At 43.1% G+C, this 18,163-nt stretch overlaps 1 protein-coding gene across 1 annotated transcript in view; it reads left to right on the top strand.

The window, feature by feature from the left end:
• The window catches only part of NME9 (NME/NM23 family member 9), a 73,249-nt gene that overhangs the window by 24,322 nt on the left and 30,764 nt on the right, over positions 1-18,163 (top strand). Inside the window, exons 4-7 of the mRNA XM_038748155.1 lie at positions 3,192-3,295; positions 7,874-7,945; positions 10,467-10,583; positions 17,633-17,708. Coding sequence (XP_038604083.1) covers positions 3,192-3,295; positions 7,874-7,945; positions 10,467-10,583; positions 17,633-17,708 — 369 coding nt within the window. The remainder of the gene's footprint in view (positions 1-3,191; positions 3,296-7,873; positions 7,946-10,466; positions 10,584-17,632; positions 17,709-18,163) is intronic.

The following is an 18,163-nucleotide window of genomic DNA, read 5'->3' as shown; positions in this document are numbered from 1 at the left end:
CTCCCCTCCTTAACTTCCATCTTCAACCGCTCACTCTCCACTGGTTCCTTCCCCTCTGCCTTCAAACGTGCCCACGTCTCTCCCATCCTAAAAAAACCCTCTCTCGACCCCACCTCACCTTCTAGTTATCGCCCCATATCCCTCCTACCATTCCTTTCCAAACTCCTTGAACGAGTCGTCTACACGCGCTGCCTAGAATTCCTCGACAACAACTCTCTCCTCGACCCCCTCCAGTCTGGCTTCCGTCCCCTTCATTCCACGGAAACTGCCCTCTCAAAGGTCACCAATGACCTCCTGCTTGCCAAATCCAACGGCTCCTACTCTGTCCTAATCCTCCTCGACCTCTCAGCTGCCTTTGACACTGTGGGCCACCCCCTTCTCCTCAACACGCTATCTGACCTTGGCCTCACAGACTCCGTCCTCTCCTGGTTCTCCTCTTACCTCTCCGGTCGTTCTTTCTCAGTCTCTTTTGCAGGCTCCTCCTCCCCCTCGCATCCTCTTACTGTGGGGGTTCCCCAAGGTTCAGTGCTTGGTCCCCTTCTGTTCTCAATCTACACGCACTCCCTCGGTGACCTCAGTCGCTCCCACGGCTTCAGCTATCATCTCTACGCTGATGACACCCAGATCTCCATCTCTGCCCCTGCTCTCTCCCCCTCCCTCCAGGCTCGCATCTCCTCCTGCCTTCAGGACATCTCCATCTGGATGTCTGCCCGCCACCTAAAGCTCAACATGTCGAAGACTGAGCTCCTTGTCTTCCCTCCCAAACCCTGCCCACTCCCTGACTTTCCCATCTCTGTTGACGGCACTACCATCCTTCCCGTCTCACGAGCCCGCAACCTTGGTGTCATCCTCGACTCCGGTCTCTCATTCACCCCTCACATCCAAGCCGTCACCAAAACCTGCTGGTCTCAGCTCCACAACATTGCCAAGATCCGCCCTTTCCTCTCCATCCCAACCGCTACCCTGCTCATTCAAGCTCTCATCCTATCCTGTCTGGACTACTGCACCAGCCTTCTCTCTGATCTCCCATCCTCGTGTCTCTCTCCACTTCAATCCATACTTCATGCTGCTGCCTGGATTATCTTTGTCCAGAAATGCTCTGGGCATATCACTCCCCTCCTCAAAAATCTCCAGTGGTTACCAATCAATCTGCGCATCAGGCAGAAACTCCTCACCCTGGGCTTCAAGGCTGTCCATCACCTCGCCCCCTACTCCCTCCCCTCCCTTCTGTCCTTCTACTGCCCAGCCCACACCCTCCGCTCCTCCACCGCTAACCTCCTCACCGTTAGGCCTCGTTCTCGCCTGTCCCGCCATCGACCCCCGGCCCACGTCATCCCCCTGTCCTGGAATGCCCTCCCTCTGCCCATCCGCCAAGCTAGCTCTCTTCCTCCCTTCAAGGCCCTGCTGAGAGCTCAACTCCTCCAGGAGGCCTTCCCAGACTGAGCCCCTTCCTTCCTCTCCCCCTCGTCCCCCTCTCCATCCCCCCGTCTTACCTCCTTCCCTTCCCCACAGCACCTGTATATATGTATATATGGTTGTACATATTTATTACTCTATTTATTTATTTATTTATTTATTTTACTTGTACATATCTATTCTATTTATTTTATTTTGTTAGTATGTTTGGTTTTGTTCTCTGTCTCCCCTTTTAGACTGTGAGCCCACTGTTGGGTAGGGACTGTCTCTATATGTTGCCAATTTGTACTTCCCAAGCGCTTAGTACAGTGCTCTGCACATAGTAAGTGCTCAATAAATACAATTGATTGATTGATTGATTGGAAGGAGCCCGGGCTTTGGAGTCAGAGGTCATGGGTTCATTCATTCACTCATTCAATCATATTCATTAATAATAATAATAATTTTGGCATTTGTTAAGCGCTTACTATATGCAAAGCACTGTTCTAGACACCGGGGAGGTTACAAGGTGATCAGGTTGTCCCTTGTGGGGCTCACAGTCTTCATCCCCATTTTACAGATGAGGTAACTTGAGGCACAGAGAAGCTAAGTGACTTGCCCAAAGTCACCCAGCTGACAAGCGGTGGAGCTGGGATTTGAACCCACGACCTCTGACTCCCAAGCCCGGGCTCTTTCCACTGAGCCACGCTGATTCATTCAATCGGGTTCAAATCCCGGCTGTGCCAACTGTCAGCTGTGTGACTTTGGGCAAGTCACTTAACTTCTCTGGGCCTCAGTTACCTCATCTGGAAAATGGGGATGAAGACTGTAAGCCCCCGTGGGACAACCCGATCACCTTGTAACCTCCCCAGCGCTTAAAACAGTGCTTTGCACATAGTAAGCATTTAATAAATGCCATTATTATTATTATTATTATTATTATTATCTGGGCCTCAGTTACCTCATCTGTAAAATGGGGATGAAGACTGGGAGCCCCCGATGAGACAACCTGATCACCTTGTAACCTCCCCAGTGCTTAGAACAGTGCTTTGCACATAGTAAGCGCTTAATAAATGTCATCATTATTTGTTATTATCATTAGAGGTGGAGGCAGGCATTAATGTAAATAAATAAATTACAGGTATGTACATAAGTATTCATTTTGAATAAATTAGTGCCTTTGATGATGATGATGATGATGGCATTTATTAAGCGCTTACTATGTGCAAAGGCAACATAGCTACTCCCAGGTAATTTTCTGATGTGTTTTGCAGTTGTTGAGGCAGGCATTAATGTAAATAAATAAATTACAGATATGTACATAAGTATTCATTTTGAATAAATTAGTGCCTGAAATGATGATGATGATGATGATGATGGCATTTATTAAGCGCTTACTATGTGCAGAGGCAACATAGCTACTCCCAAGTAATTGTCTGATGTGCTTTGCAGTTGTTGAGGCAGGCATTAATGTAAATAAATAAATTACAGATATGTACATAAGTATTCATTTTGAATAAATTAGTGCCTTAAATGATGATGATGGCATTTATTAAGCGCTTACTATGTGAAAAGGCAACATAGCTACTCCCAAGTAATTGTCTGATGTGCTTTGCAGTTGTTGAGGCAGGCATTAATGTAAATAAATAAATTACAGATATGTACATAAGTATTCATTTTGAATAAATTAGTGCCTTAAATGATGATGATGATGATGATGATGGCATTTATTAAGCGCTTACTATGTGCAAAGGCAACATAGCTACTCCCAAGTAATTTTCTGATGTGTTTTGCAGTTGTTGATGTCTATCAGAGCTGGTGTGGGCCATGCAAAACGGTAGTGAGTCTCTTCAAGAAAATAAAAAACGAACTTGGAGACGACCTTCTGCATTTTGCTGTGGTAAGATGCTGCCGAGAAAAATGTCGGTTCTTCCTTGTTAAAAAAAAAAACACCTCAAAAATAGGGAAAGGGAAATGTAAGTTACCTTCTTCCAAAAAATAAAGTAAGAACATATTCATTGTTTTGAATATGCAGAGAACGTGCAGAACTCTGAATATGCAGAGAGGAAAGAGCCCGGGCGTGGGGGTCAGAGGTCGTGGGTTCTAATCCCGGCTCTGCCGCTTGTCAGCTGTGTGACTTTGGGCAAGTCATTTCACTTCTCTGGGCCTCAGTTAACTCATCTGGAAAATGGGGATTAAGACTGTGAACCCCATTTGGAACAACCTGATCACCTTGTAACCTCCCCAGCACTTAGAACAGTGCTTTGCCCATAGTAAGCGTTTAACAAATACCCTCGTTATTATTATTATTATTATTATTATTATTCTGCCAGTGTGTATCGTAACACTATCTTTTTTCTGAATGCAAAGATTTTTCCAACCCAGCGAATGAAATAGCGGGCTCAGTGGAAATCAATCAATCAATCTATCAATCGTATTTATGGAGCACTTACTGTGTGCAGAGCACTGTACTAAGCGCTTGGGAAGTACAAGTTGGCAACATATAGAGACGGTCCCTACCCAACAGTGGGCTCACAGTCTAAAAGGGGGACTGAAAGGGGGACTGGAAAGAGCCCGGGCTTTGGAGTCAGAGGTCATGGGTTCAAATCCTGGCTCTGCCAATTGTCAGCTGTGTGACTTTGGGCAAGTCACCTCACTTCTCTAGGCTTCAGTTCCCTCATCTGTAAAATGGGGATGAAGACTGTGAGCCCCCCGTGGGACAACTTGATCACCTTGTAACCTCCCCAGTGCTTTGAACAGTGCTTTGCACATAGTAAGTGCTTAACAAATGCCATTATTATTATTATTATTATAGCACAGACCCAGGAATCACAGGATCTGGGTTCTCTCCTAGATCTCCCACTTACTTGCTTTGTGACCTTGGGCAAGTCACTCTGCACATAGTAAGGGCTCCAAAAATACCGCCGGTTGATTTTCTTGTCTTGTCAGTCAATCAATCAATTAATCAATCAATCGTATTTATTGAGCGCTTACTATGTGCAGAGCACTGTACTAAGCGCTTGGGAAGTACAAATTGGCAACACATAGAGACAGTCCCTACCCAACAGTGGGCTCACAGTCTAAAAGGGGGAGACAGAGAACAGAACCAAACATACCAACAAAATAAAATAAATAGGATAGAAATGTACAAGTAAAATAAATAAATAAATAAATAGAGTAATAAATATGTACAACCATATATACATATATACAGGTGCTGTGGGGAAGGGAAGGAGGTAAGATGGGGGGATGGAGAGGGGGACGAGGGGGAGACTTACGCCGCCGAGTCGTTAGTGACACCACGGACACATCTCTCCCAGACTGCCCCGCTCTCCATCCGCAATCGTCCTGGTAGGGGATCCAGAGAGTTTTCTTGGGGAAAATATGGAAGTGGTTTACCTTCCTCGACTATTTACTATTTGAGTTTACCTCGACTCTCTCCCATGCCACTGCTGCCCAGCACGGGTGTGTTTTGCCTTGTAGCCGACGGCCTTCTGTTCGCTAGCCCCTGGCCCAGCTAGGAATGGAATGGGTAGGCCTCTGCTTGACTCTCCCTCCCATAGTCGAGACTGGTAGAGGACTGGAAACTCTCCAGGTGTGATGCTGAGAGGGGAACCGATCGGCCAGAGAAATCATTTGCAGGCAAAAATGAAGCCTGCCCCATTTTATTAGCAATCAATCAATCAATCAGTCGTATTTATTGAGCGCTTACTGTGTGCACAGCACTGGCTAAGCGCTTGGGAAGTCCAAGTTGGCAACATCTAGAGACAGTCCCTACCCAACAGTGGGCTCACAGTCTGGAAGGGGGAGACAGAGAACGAAACAAAACATATTAGCAAAATAAAATAAATAGAATATGTACAAGTAAAATAAATAGAGTAATTCATTCATTCAATCATATTTATTGAGGGCTTACTGTGTGCCGAGCACTGTACTAAGCGCTTGGGAAGTCCAAGTGGGCAACATATTCATTCATTCATTCATTCAATCATATTTATTGAGCGCTTACTGTGTGCAGAGCACTGTACTAAGCGCTTGGGAAGTCCAAGTGGGCAACATATAGAGACAGTCCCTACCCAACAGTGGGCTCACAGTCTGAAAGGGGGAGACAGAGAACAAAACCAAACATACTAACAAAATAAAATAAATAGAATAGAGATGTACAGGTAAAATAAAAAAATAAATAGAGTAATAAATATGTACAAACATATATACATTTATACAGGTGCTGTGGGGAAGGGAAGGAGGTAAGATGGGGGGACGGAGAGGGGGACGAGGGGGAGAGGAAGGAAGGGGCTCAGTCTGGGAAGGCCTCCTGGAGGAGGGGAGCTCTCAGTGGGGCCTTGAAGGGAGGAAGAGAGCTAGCTTGGCGGATGGGCAGAGGGAGGGCATTCCAGGCCCGGGGGAGGACGTGGGCCGGGGGTCGATGGCGGGACAGGCGAGAACGAGGCCTAACGGTGAGGAGATTAGCGGCGGAGGGTGCGGGCAGGGCTGGAGAAGGACAGAAGGGAGGTGAGGTAGGAGGGGGCGAGGGGATGGACAGCCTGGAAGCCCAGGGTGAGGAGTTTCTGCCTGATGCGCAGATTGATTGGTAGCCACCGGAGATTTTTGAGGAGTCAAAAATTAGCACTGTTTTGGAGTCATACTGGAGATTTAGCGGGCAAGTGGCAGAGCCAGGTCCTTTGACTCTCAGGCCTGTGCTCCTTCCACTCGGGCCAGCTGCTCCTCACTTAAGGAAAATAGTCGAACACGCTGCCTTTTCCCCTGTCTGTCATTTATTTGAACATCCCTCTCCCCTTCTGCAGTGTAAGCTCATTCAATCGTATTTATTCAGTCATATTTATTGAGCGCTTACTGTGTGCAGAGCACTGTACTAAGCGCTTGGGAAGTCCAAGTTGGCAACATATAGACACAGCTCCTTGTGGGCAGGGATTGTATAATAATAATGATGGGGTTTGTTAAGCGCTTTCGATGTGCAAATCACTGTTCTAAGCGCTGGGGAGGTTACAAGGTGATCAGGTTGTCCCACGGGAGGCTCTCACAAGTTTAACCCCCATTTTACAGATGAGGTAACAGAGGCCCAGCGAAGTGAAGCGACTTGCCCAAAGTCACTCAGCGGACAGTTGGTGGAGCTGGGATTTGAACCCATGACCTCTGACTCCAAAGCCCGGGCTCTTTCCACTGAGCCGCACTTCTTCTCATAATTTCATCTACCAATTCTATTGAATTATGCTCCCAAGCGCTTAGTACAGCATTCTGCACATAGTAAGTGCTCAGAAATGCCATGGACCGATTGATTGATTAATTTGAACTATGACCTCCCCAGGGAAGAGACATTTCCAAACAATTTCATTGGGATCCTTGAAGTGTTCTTGTTCTCCCTGGCTAATGAGGCATTCCAAATCAATCAATCAATCAATCAATCGTATTTATTGAGCGCTTACTATGTGCAGAGCACTGTACTCAGCGCTTGGGAAGTACAAATTGGCAAATATTTTGACCGTAGGCTGTAAGCTCGTTTCAGGCCGAGAACATAACTACCAACTCTGTTGTATTGTACTCTCCCAAACGCTTAGTACAGTGCTCTGCACACAGAAAGCACTCAATAAATGCCAATGATTTCTTCACTGGCACTTTCTGAAAATGACCTTTCACAGGCATGACCAGAAAATGTCTTGAGGAGATAGCAGAAACCTAGAGCATATATTCATCTATGTGGAAATATTTGGACAGTGTTAACAGCCATTGGAAAACGTTTAGTACATATTTACTATTCTTTTTATTTTGTTAATGATGTGCATATAGCTTTAATTCTACTTGTTCTGATGATTTTGACACCTGTCTACATGTTTTGTTTGGCTGTCTGTCTCCCCCTTCTAGACTGTGAGCCCGTTGTCGGGTAGGGACCGTCTCTATGTGTTGCCGACTTGGACTTCCCAAGCGCTTAGTACAGTGCTCTGCACACAGTAAGCACTCAATAAATACGAATGAATGAATGAATGAATATAGTAATATATAGCACATATTTATATTCAGCTATAAAGTTTATAGCAGAAAATATTTAAAAATATTTTTCCTCTCCCGTCAATAATCTGGATAAGTGGGTCCTCGTAATAGAGTTTTGTGAATAAATAATAATAATAACAATAATAACGACATTTATTAAGCACTTACTACATGCAAAGCACTGTACTAAGCACTGGGGAGGTTACAAGGTTGTCCCACGGGGGGCTCACAGTCTTCATCCCCATTTGACAGATGAAGTAACTGAGGCACAGAGAAGTGAAGTGACTTGCCCAAAGTCACACAGCTGACGATTGACGGGGTCGGGATTCGAACCCGTGACCTCTGACTCCAAAGCCCGGGCTCTTTCCACTGAGCCACGCTGCTTCTCGCCACGGTGTTTTTGCTTCAGTCTCGTCCCTGCCAAGAACATAAAATGTCTGTGACAAACATTCTTACCTTTGTTCGTGTCTAGGCAGAAGCAGACTGCATTGATGCCCTGGAAAAATACCGAGGAAAGTGTGAACCCACCTTTTTATTCTATGCCGTGAGTAATTTGTTTCGATTTGCTATTTAAACGTAGAAACAAAGATCCCTCATTCGTCTTTTGGTGCGGACGGTAGTTCCACTTCGGATGTTTTCATGTATGGTTATGGTAATTTAATTAATTCATTAATTCGCTTGTATTTATTGAGCGCTTTTTGTGTGCAGAGCACTGTACTAAGTGCTTGGGAAGTACAAGTTGGCAACATAGACGGTCCCTACCCAACAATGGGCTTACAGTCTAGAAGGGGGAGACAGACAACAAAACCAACATGTCAAGTCGTCAGAACAAACAGAAGTAAAGCTAAATGCACATCATTGACAAAATAAATAGAATAGTAAATAAGTACAAGTAAAATAAATAAAGTGATAAATCTGTACAAATGTTTATATTCAGGTGCTGTGGGGAGGGGAAGGAGGGAGGGCGATGGGGAGGAGGAGAGGAAAAAGGGGGCTCAGTCTGTGAAGGCCTCCTGGAGGAGGTGAGCTCTCAGTAGGGATTTGAAGGGAGGAAGAGATATGAGGAGGGAGGGCATTTCGGGCCGGGGGAGGACGTGGGCCGGGGGTCGACGGCGGGACAGGCGAGAACGAGGGACGGTGAGGAGAACGAGGTACAGTGAGGAAACAGTAGTAAAGGAAGGCCGAGGAATTATTTTCCCTGGAAAGTAGGAAAACAATGGGATATTGGGATTCTGCGAAGGCAGAGCGTAAGCATAAAGCAACAAAAATATAGACATGGCTCCCAAAATAGTAGGGGGTTTCACCCACCCCCACTCTCCAGCCCCACAGTGCTTATAATAATAATAATAATAATAATAATGGCATTTGTTAAGCGCTTACTATGTGCAAAGCACTGTTCTAAGTGCTGATGTACATATCTGTAATTTATTTATTTATAATAATGTCTGTCTCCCTCTCTAGACCATAAGCTAGTTGTGGGCAGGGAATATGTCTGTCCATACCATTGCGTGCTACTCTCCCAAGTACTTAGTACAGTGCCCTGTACACAGGAAATTCTCAGCAAATGCAATGGCTTGGTTGATTGGTAGGATTAATAGTTTTTGTCAAATGCAGTATAAGATTGACCGTAACTCATTTTTAGGCTTGTTACCTCGACGATAAACCGCTAGTGTAACAGTGGAGGTTGCTGCGTGTGGATTAGTGAAGGCTGGGAAATCTTGCAGTGTTGCCGAAGCAGGAAGTGTATTAAAGGAAGCTGAACAAATCTTTCCTGGATCTCAGATTGTCTGATCCAAGGAACAAAGGCCCAATGTAGCTTTCACCATTTGGCCAGACCACATATCTAAAAAGAGGTCTGTGAAACTAACAGATGTGGTCGAATAAGTACCAAATATTGATCAACTTTTCCAGCTAGGCCGCCGCGCTCATCCCCATTCGACAATTAGCAAATTTTACATTAACCGAGGCTCCAAAACTGTAGGAATGAAGAGTTGGAATTTGCACTTTTACTTTCATCATGTGGATTTTTAGGCTAGTTAAGTTCCCTGTCAATTACTGGACATTTGTAGCCTTAAAATATTCCTTTTTCTGCGTCTACTTTGAAGTCATTTTGTAAGAAAAATATTCCGAAAAATTAGAAGTGCTGGCATTTAGATAAGCAGGAACATGCTGATTATTTGAGGATCGAAATGCTAATGAAAATGATTATCTAAAGCATGATTTTCAATTAACTAGTTAGAGTAATTGAATCATATAAGTTAGTATTGGAAAATAATGGCAACCCTACTTCCCCCTAGACTGTAAGCTCATTGTGGGCAGGGAACACGTCTACCAACTCTGTTATACTGTTATATCATACTCTCCCAAGCGCTTAGTACGGCACTCTGCACACAGTAAGTGCTCAATAATACAATTGATTGGTTGGGAAGTGCTCAATAAATACGATGATTGATTGTGACCCATAACGGGAATATAGACACATTGGGAAACTGAGACAAAGAAAGGCTTAATAATAATGATGGTATTTGTTAAGCACTTACTATGTGCCAAGCACTGTTGTAATCAGGTTGTCCCACGTGGGGCTTACAGTCTCCATCCCCATTTTTCAGATAAGGTAACTGAGGCACAGAGAAGTGAAGTATCTTGCCCAAGGTCATCCGGGATTAGAACCGACGTCCTCCGTCTTCCAAGCCCTGGCTCTTGCCACGAAGCCACGCTGCTTCTCCGTAACCTCTAACTAATAATAACCTCTAACCTATAAATAATAACCTTTAACAATCTCTAAAGGCAAAATGGAAGTGATATCAAAAGCGAATGAAAACAGAGCCAAGTCCATCTGACTCCCGTTCTAGCCTTGATTAAAACTGAGCATACGACTGCAGCCTTGGTCATTCAGTCAGTCGTATTTATTGAGCACTTACTGTGTGCAGAGCACTGTACTAAGCACTTTGGAGAGCACAGCATAACAGACGTGGACCAGGCATGCACGTCACTTGTGTGGGGTAAAATTGAATAATGAAAAGCAAACCTAGTGTTTGCGCTGATAAATTTCTCATGTATTCTAGGGTGGAGAATTAGTAGCTGTCGTAAGAGGAGCAAATGCACCGGTATTACAGAGGACAATTGTGGACCAGCTAGGAGCAGAAAAGAAGGTTCTGGATCAAGAAGCTGAACGGAAAGTGGTAAAATTTGGGATAGCGAGTCGCTTCGGACACATAGAAAGCTAAAATATTAAAAGTTCCTTCATTCACTCATTCAATCGTATTTATTGAGCGCTTACTGTGTGCAGAGCACTGGACTAAGTTGGGAGGTACAAGTTGGCAACGTATAGAGACGGTCCCTACCCAAAGTTGACTCCATCTCATAAAGCTGTTTTTATCTCTGCTTCCCTCTTACTGCTCTTATTGGGTAAACTTGAGAAAATTCATTCCTTCATTCAGTCGTATTTATTGAGCACTTACTGTGCGCAGAGCACCGTACTAAGCGCTTAGAAAATACAATTCTGCAACAGAGACGGTCCCTGCCCAACAGCGGGCTCACAGTCTAGAATCAATCAATCAATCGATCAGTCGTATTTATTGAGCGCTTACTGTGTGCAGAGCACTGTACTAAGCGCTTGGGAAGTACAAGTTGGCAACATGTAGAGACAGTCCCTACCCAACAGCGGGCTCACAGTCTAAAAAGGGGAGACAGAGAACAAAACCAAACATACTAACAAAATAAAATAAATAGAATAGATATGTACAAGTAAAATAAATAAATAAATGGAGTAATAAATATGTACAAACATATATACATATATAGAAGGGGGAGACAGACAACAAAACAAAACAAGTTGACAGGTCAGTACCATCAAAGAAATCACATTTAAATTACATTTACACGTTTAAGCAGAGAGTTTGCTCTCAGGCAGTAAAATCCATTTTCTCTCTGCAAAACAGGGGAGCTCACTTTCCCATCTTCAATCGCGGTGGAGTCATTCTTTTCAAAGCAGGATCTTTTCAGACACAGCATCCTTGGGAGAGGTAACTTATGGAGTTAACTGGGCCTGTCACTCATTCATTCATTCAATCGTATTTATTGGGCGCTTACTGTGTGCAGAGCACTGGACTAAGCGCTTGGGAAGTACAAGTTGGCAACATATAGAGATGGGAGAGGTAACTTATGCAGTTAACTGGGCCTGTCACTCATTCATTCATTCATTCAATCGTATTTATTGAGCGCTTACTGTGTGCAGAGCACTGGACTAAGCGCTTGGGAAGTACAAGTTGGCAACATCTAGAGACGGTCCCTACCCAACAGCGGGCTCACAGTCTAGAAGGGGGAGACAGACAACAAAACAAAACATATAAACCAAAATAAAATAAATAGAATAAATATGTACAGGTAAAATAAATAGAGTAATAAATATGTACAAACATATATACATATATACAGGTGCTGTGCTGTCTCACGGAGAGGGTCCAGCTTCCTGGTTCGCTCTCATATAAGTAGGAAAACTTGCTAACTTGCAAGTTTCCTACTTCCTGTAAGTAGGAAAACTTGATATTCTGGAGGAATTCTGGAGTATTTCTGGAAGTGGCAGCTTTGTCTCAATCAGTCAGCCAGATTTGTTGAGAAGCAGCGTGGCTCAGTGGAAAGAGCCCGGGCTTTGGAGTCAGAGGTCATGGGTTCAAATCCCGGCTCCACCACTGGTCAGCTGTGTGACTTTGGGCAAGCCGCTTCACTTCTCTGGGCCTCCGTTCCCTCATCTGTAAAATGGGGATGAAGACTGTGAGCCCCTCGTGGGACAGCCTGATCATCTTGTAACCTCCCCAGCGCTTAGAACAGTGCTTTGCACATAGTAAGCGCTTAGTAAATGCCATCATTATTATTATTATTAAGCGCTTACTGTGGGCAGAGCACTGTACTATGTGCCTGAGAGAGTACAGTATAACAGAGTTGGTAGACACATTCCCCGCCCTCAGCGAACTTACAGTCTAGAGGGGGATACAGATGTCACCATAAATCAGTGAATTACAGATATGGACATAAGTGCTGTGGGGCTGAAGGAGGGGATGCTAGAAGGTGCAGAAATAAGTGCCTTCATTCATTGTCGTATTTATTCAATCAATCAATCAATCGTATTTATTGAGCGCTTACTGTGTGCAGAGCACTGTACTAAGCGCTTGGGAGCGCTTACTGTGTGCAGAGCACTGTACTAGGCGCTTGGGAAGTACAAGTTGGCAGCATATAGAGACGGTCCCTACCCAACAACGGGCTCACAGTCTAGAAGAGAAGCAGCGTGGCTCAGTGGAAAGAGCCCGGGCTTTGGAGTCAGAGGTCATGGGTTCAAGTCCCGGCTCCGCCACTTGTCAGCTGTGTGAATTTGGGCAAGTCACTTCACTTCTCTGGGCCTCAGTTCCCTCATCTGTAAAATGGGGATGAAGACTGTGAGCCCCCCGTGGGACAGCCTGATCACCTTGTAACCTCCCCAGTGCTTAGAACAGCGCTTTGCACATAGTAAGCGCTTAACAAACACCATTATTATTATTGTTATTATTAGAAGGGGGAGAATCTCGCCTGTCTCACCGCCGACCCCTGGCCCACATTCATTCATATTTATTGAGCGCTTACTGTGTGCAGAGCACTGTACTAGGCGCTTGGGAAGTACAAGTTGGCAACATATAGAGACGGTCCCTACCCAACAACGGGCTCACTGTACTGAGTGCTTGGGAAGTGCAAGTATATATATATATATATATATATATATATATATATATATATATATATATATATATATGTTTGTACATATTTATTACTCTATTTATTTATTTATTTTATTTGTACATATCTGTTCTATTTATTTTGTTTTGTTAGTATGTTTGGTTTTGTTCTCTGTCTCCCCCTTTTAGACTGTGAGCCCACTGTTGGGTAGGGACTGTCTCTATATGTTGCCAATTTGTACTTCCCAAGCGCTTAGTACAGTGCTCTGCACATAGTAAGCGCTCAATAAATACGACTGATGATGATGATGCCAGTTGGCAGCATCTAGAGGCGGTCCCTGCCCAACAGCGGGCTCACAGTCTAGAAGGGCGAGAATCTCGCCTGTCTCACAGCCGACCCCCGGCCCACATCCTATCTCTGTCCCGGAAAGCCCCCACTCCTCAAATCCTCCAGACAATCCCTCTTCTCCCTTTCAAAGCCCTACTGAAGGCTCACCTCCTCCGAGAGGCCTTCCCAGACTAAACCCCACTTTTCCTCAGCTCCCACTCCCTTCCATCTCACCACAACTCACTCCCTTTGCTGGTCCCCCCTCTCCCCACCCCACAGCACTACGGTACATTTGTATATATAATAATTCTATTTATACTGATGTCTGTTTACTTGTATTGACGTCTCCCGCTGTAGACTGTGAGCCCGTTGTGGGCAGGGATTGTCTCTTTTTATTGCTGGATTGTACTTTCCAAGCACTTAGTACAGTGCTCGGCGCGCAGCAAACGCTCAATAAATACAATTGGATGAGTGAATGAAAGGGTGTCGCAGCACTGTTGGGTAGGGACCGTCTCTATGTGTTGCCAACTTGGACTTCCCAAGCGCTTAGTCCAGTGCTCTGCACTCAGTAAGTGCTCAATAAATACAATTGATTGATTGATTGATTGAGAAGAGGAAGTGAGGGCCTGAACTACTTCCAGAGCCCCTGAGTCCTTGCTTGCCCACTGTTGGGTAGGGACTGTCTCTATATGTTGCCAACTTGTACTTCCCAAGCGCTTAGTACAGTGCTCTGCACACAGTAAGCGCTCAATAAATACGATTGATTGATTGACTGATCAGCTCCTTCTCCCTTCCTCTGGGAGAACGAGGAGGCCACCTATGTAATTGATGAAGTGCCCCACTGTCGCAGTCTCCTATAGTTTATTTGGAAAGCAGCGTGTCTTAGTGGGGACAACCACTAAGCCTGGATGGCTGAGGATTTTCTGATCCTGATTCTGACTCTTTCTTGCTGTGTAACCTTGTAACAATCACCTCACTTCTCCGAGCCTCAGTTTCCCCACCTGTAAGATGGGGATCCAATGCCTATTCTCCCTCCTTCTTAGACCGTGAGCCCTGTGTGGGACGGGGACTGCGTCTGACCTGGTGATTGTTCTTTGCACATAATTTTTTTGCCAGCTTCACGCTTATGATTGTATAATTTATATTGTATCATATATATTGTATTAACTGCATTCATTCATTCAATCGTATTTATTGAGCGCTTACGGTGTGCAGAGCACTGTACTAAGCGCTTGGGGAGTACAAGTTGGCAACATACAGAGACGGTCCCGACCCAACAACGGGCTCAACTGTATAATTGTAATTGTGTAATTGTATAATTTATAATTATAATTTAGAACTGATGAACGGTGCTGTTTCTTCAAATACTGTGAGCCCACTGTTGCGTAGGGACTGTCCCTATATGTTGCCAACTTGTACTTCCCAAGCGCTTAGTACAGTGCTCTGCACACAGTAAGCACTCAATAAATACAATTGATTGATTGATTGATTGATTATTTTAAAATGTAACCTCACTGGGGTAATCCCAGGCTGCTAACCCAGTTACCAGAATATGGATAACTGTAATTGTGTAATTGTATAATTTATAATTATAATTTAGAACTGATGAACGGTGCCCGTTTCTTCAAATACTGCACTTATTTTAAAACGTAACCTTGCTGGGGTAACCCTAGGCTGCTCACCCAGTTAACCAGAATATGGATAACTGTAATTTTATAATTGTATAATTTATAATTATAATTTAGAACTGATGAACGGTGCCGTTTCTTCAAATACTGCACTTATTTTAAAATGTAACCTTGCCGGGGTAATCCCAGGCTGCTAACCCAGTTACCAGAATATGGATAACTGTAACTGTGTAACTGTATAATTTATAATTATAATTTAGAACTGATGAACGGTGCTGTTTCTTCAAATACTGCACTTATTTTAAAACATAACCTTGCTGGGGTAACCCTAGGCTGCTCATCCAGTTAACCAGAATATGGATAACTGTAATTTCGTAATTGTATAATTTATAATTATAATTTAGAACTGATGAACGGTGCCGTTTCTTCAAATATTGCACTTATTTTAAAATGTAACCTTGCTGGGGGTAATCCCAGGCTGCTAACCCAGTTACCAGAATATGGATAACTATAATTGTGTAATTGTATAATTTATAATTATAATTTAGAACTGATGAACGGTGCCGTTTCTTCAAATACTGCACTTATTTTAAAACATAACCTTGCTGGAGTAACCCTAGGCTGCTAACCCAGTTACCAGAATATGGATAACTATAATTGTGTATTTGTATAATTTATAATTATAATTTAGAACTGATGAACGGTTCTGTTTCTTCAAATACTGCACTTATTTTAAAACGTAACCTTGCTGGGGTAACCCTAGGCTGCTCACCCAGTTAACCAGAATATGGATAACTGTAATTGTGTAATTGTATAATTTATAATTATAATTTAGAACTGACAAACGGTGCTGTTTTTTCAAATACTGCACTTATTTTAAAATGTAACCTTGCTGGGGTAACCCTAGGCTGCTAACCCAGTTACCAAAATATGGATAACTGTAATTGTGTAATTGTATAATTTATAATTATAATTTAGAACTGACGAATGGTGCTGTTTTTTCAAATACTGCACTTATTTTAAAATGTAACCTTGCTGGGGTAACCCTAGGCTGCTAACCCAGTTACCAGAATATGGATAACTGTAATTGTCGAATTGTATAATTTATAATTATAATTTAGAACTGACGAACGGTGCTGTTTTTTCAACTATTGCACTTATTTTAAAATGTAACCTTGCTGGGGTAACCCTAGGCTGCTAACCCAGTTACCAGAATATGGATAACTGTAATTGTGTAATTGTATAATTTATAATTATAATTTAGAACTGATGAACGGTGCCGTTTCTTCAAATACTGCGCTTATTTTAAAATGTAACCTTGCCGGGGTAACCCTAGTCTGCTAACCCAGTTACCAGAATATGGATAACTGTAATTGTGTAATTGTATAATTTATAATTATAATTTAGAACTGAAGAACGGTGCTGTTTTTTCAAATACTGCACTTATTTTAAAACGTAACCTTGCTGGGGTAATCCCAGGCTGCTAACCCAGTTACCAAAATATGGATAACTGTAATTGTGTAATTGTATAATTTATAATTATAATTTAGAACTGACGAACGGTGCCGTTTTTTCAAATATTGCACTTATTTTAAAATGTAACCTTGCCGGGGTAATCCCAGGCTGCTAACCCAGTTACCAAAATATGGATAACTGTAATTGTGTAATTGTATAATTTATAATTATAATTTAGAACTGACGAACGGTGCCGTTTTTTCAAATATTGCACTTATTTTAAAATGTAACCTTGCCGGGGTAACCCTAGGCTGCTAACCCAGTTACCAGAATATGGATAACTGTAATTGTGGAATTGTATAATTTATAATTATAATTTAGAACTGATGAACGGTGCCATTTCTTCAAATACTGCACTTATTTTAAAACGTAACCTTGCTGGGGTAACCCTAGGCTGCTAACACAGCTACCAGATTATGGATAACTGTAATTGTATAATTTATAATTATAATTTAGAACTGACAAACGGTGCTGTTTCTTCAAATACTGCACTTATTTTAAAACGTAACCTTGCTGGGATAACCCTAGACGGCTAACACAGCTACCAGATTATGGATATAGCAAAGAAGGTTTAATCAGAATATTGCACTTAACTCGTGGTCCCGCGGTTCAGCATCACAGTAGGAACACCATAGTCAATGATCCCCTTTTGGCAAAAATTCCTTGAGAATGGAAGCAACTAGATTTAAGTGTATGGGAATCCTTTCTGCCGCAAAATATAAATTTGTTCGCCGTCAGACGGAAAGGATTTGTTGAGGAAGCTCGCTGTGGGCTGGGATGGTGTCTACCAACTTTGTTGTTTTGTCCTCTCCCAAACACTTAGACAAGTGCTCTGCACACAGTAAGCGCTGCATTAATACCGATGATTCAGTGATTGTGGAAACTAGTTCAGCACAGTCTGGTCCAGAAGTAATTTTCGGGCGTTTGAACGATTTATACCTTTTTTAAAAAAAGAAAAACGTCTCTCGTTGTTAACGGGTGTGAAGAATGGCGTGTCTGGGTCTGGAATGCTGTTGCATATCTCGTACTTTCTAATCGTGTGTTATTTATACTAGATTAAAGATGAGGCTCTTTGGGACAGAAACGAAATGGTTCTTAACGACCGAGATTTTGGAGAACAAGATGAAACAGGTAAGTAGGATTCAGTTCAAATAGGCCCCACAGACCGAAAATGTCTTTCTTAATCTCTAAATCGTTAAGCCAATGGTAATCAGTAGTAGTAATAATGGTAAAGTTTATTTATTAGGTCACATCAAACCCAACTGTTTTCTGATTCCCTTCCTTGTGGATAGAGATCATGTCTACCAACTCTGTTGTCATCATCATCATCAATCGTATTTATTGAGCGCTTACTGTGTGCAGAGCACTGTACTAAGCGCTTGGGAAGTACAAGTTGGCAACATATAGAGACGGTCCCTACCCAACAGTGGGCTCACAGTCTAAAAGGGGGAGACAGAGAACAAAACCAAACATACTAACAAAATAAGATAAATAGAATAGATATGTACAAGTATAAATAAATAAATAGAGTAATAAATATGTACAAACATATATACATATATACAGGTGCTATGGGGAAGGGAAGG

This window comes from Tachyglossus aculeatus, chromosome 1 (genome assembly GCF_015852505.1).
Source record: "Tachyglossus aculeatus isolate mTacAcu1 chromosome 1, mTacAcu1.pri, whole genome shotgun sequence".
NCBI lineage: Eukaryota > Metazoa > Chordata > Mammalia > Monotremata > Tachyglossidae > Tachyglossus > Tachyglossus aculeatus.
The sequence above is the reverse complement of the archived record's forward strand: the minus strand, read 5'-3'. Positions and strand labels throughout refer to the sequence as shown.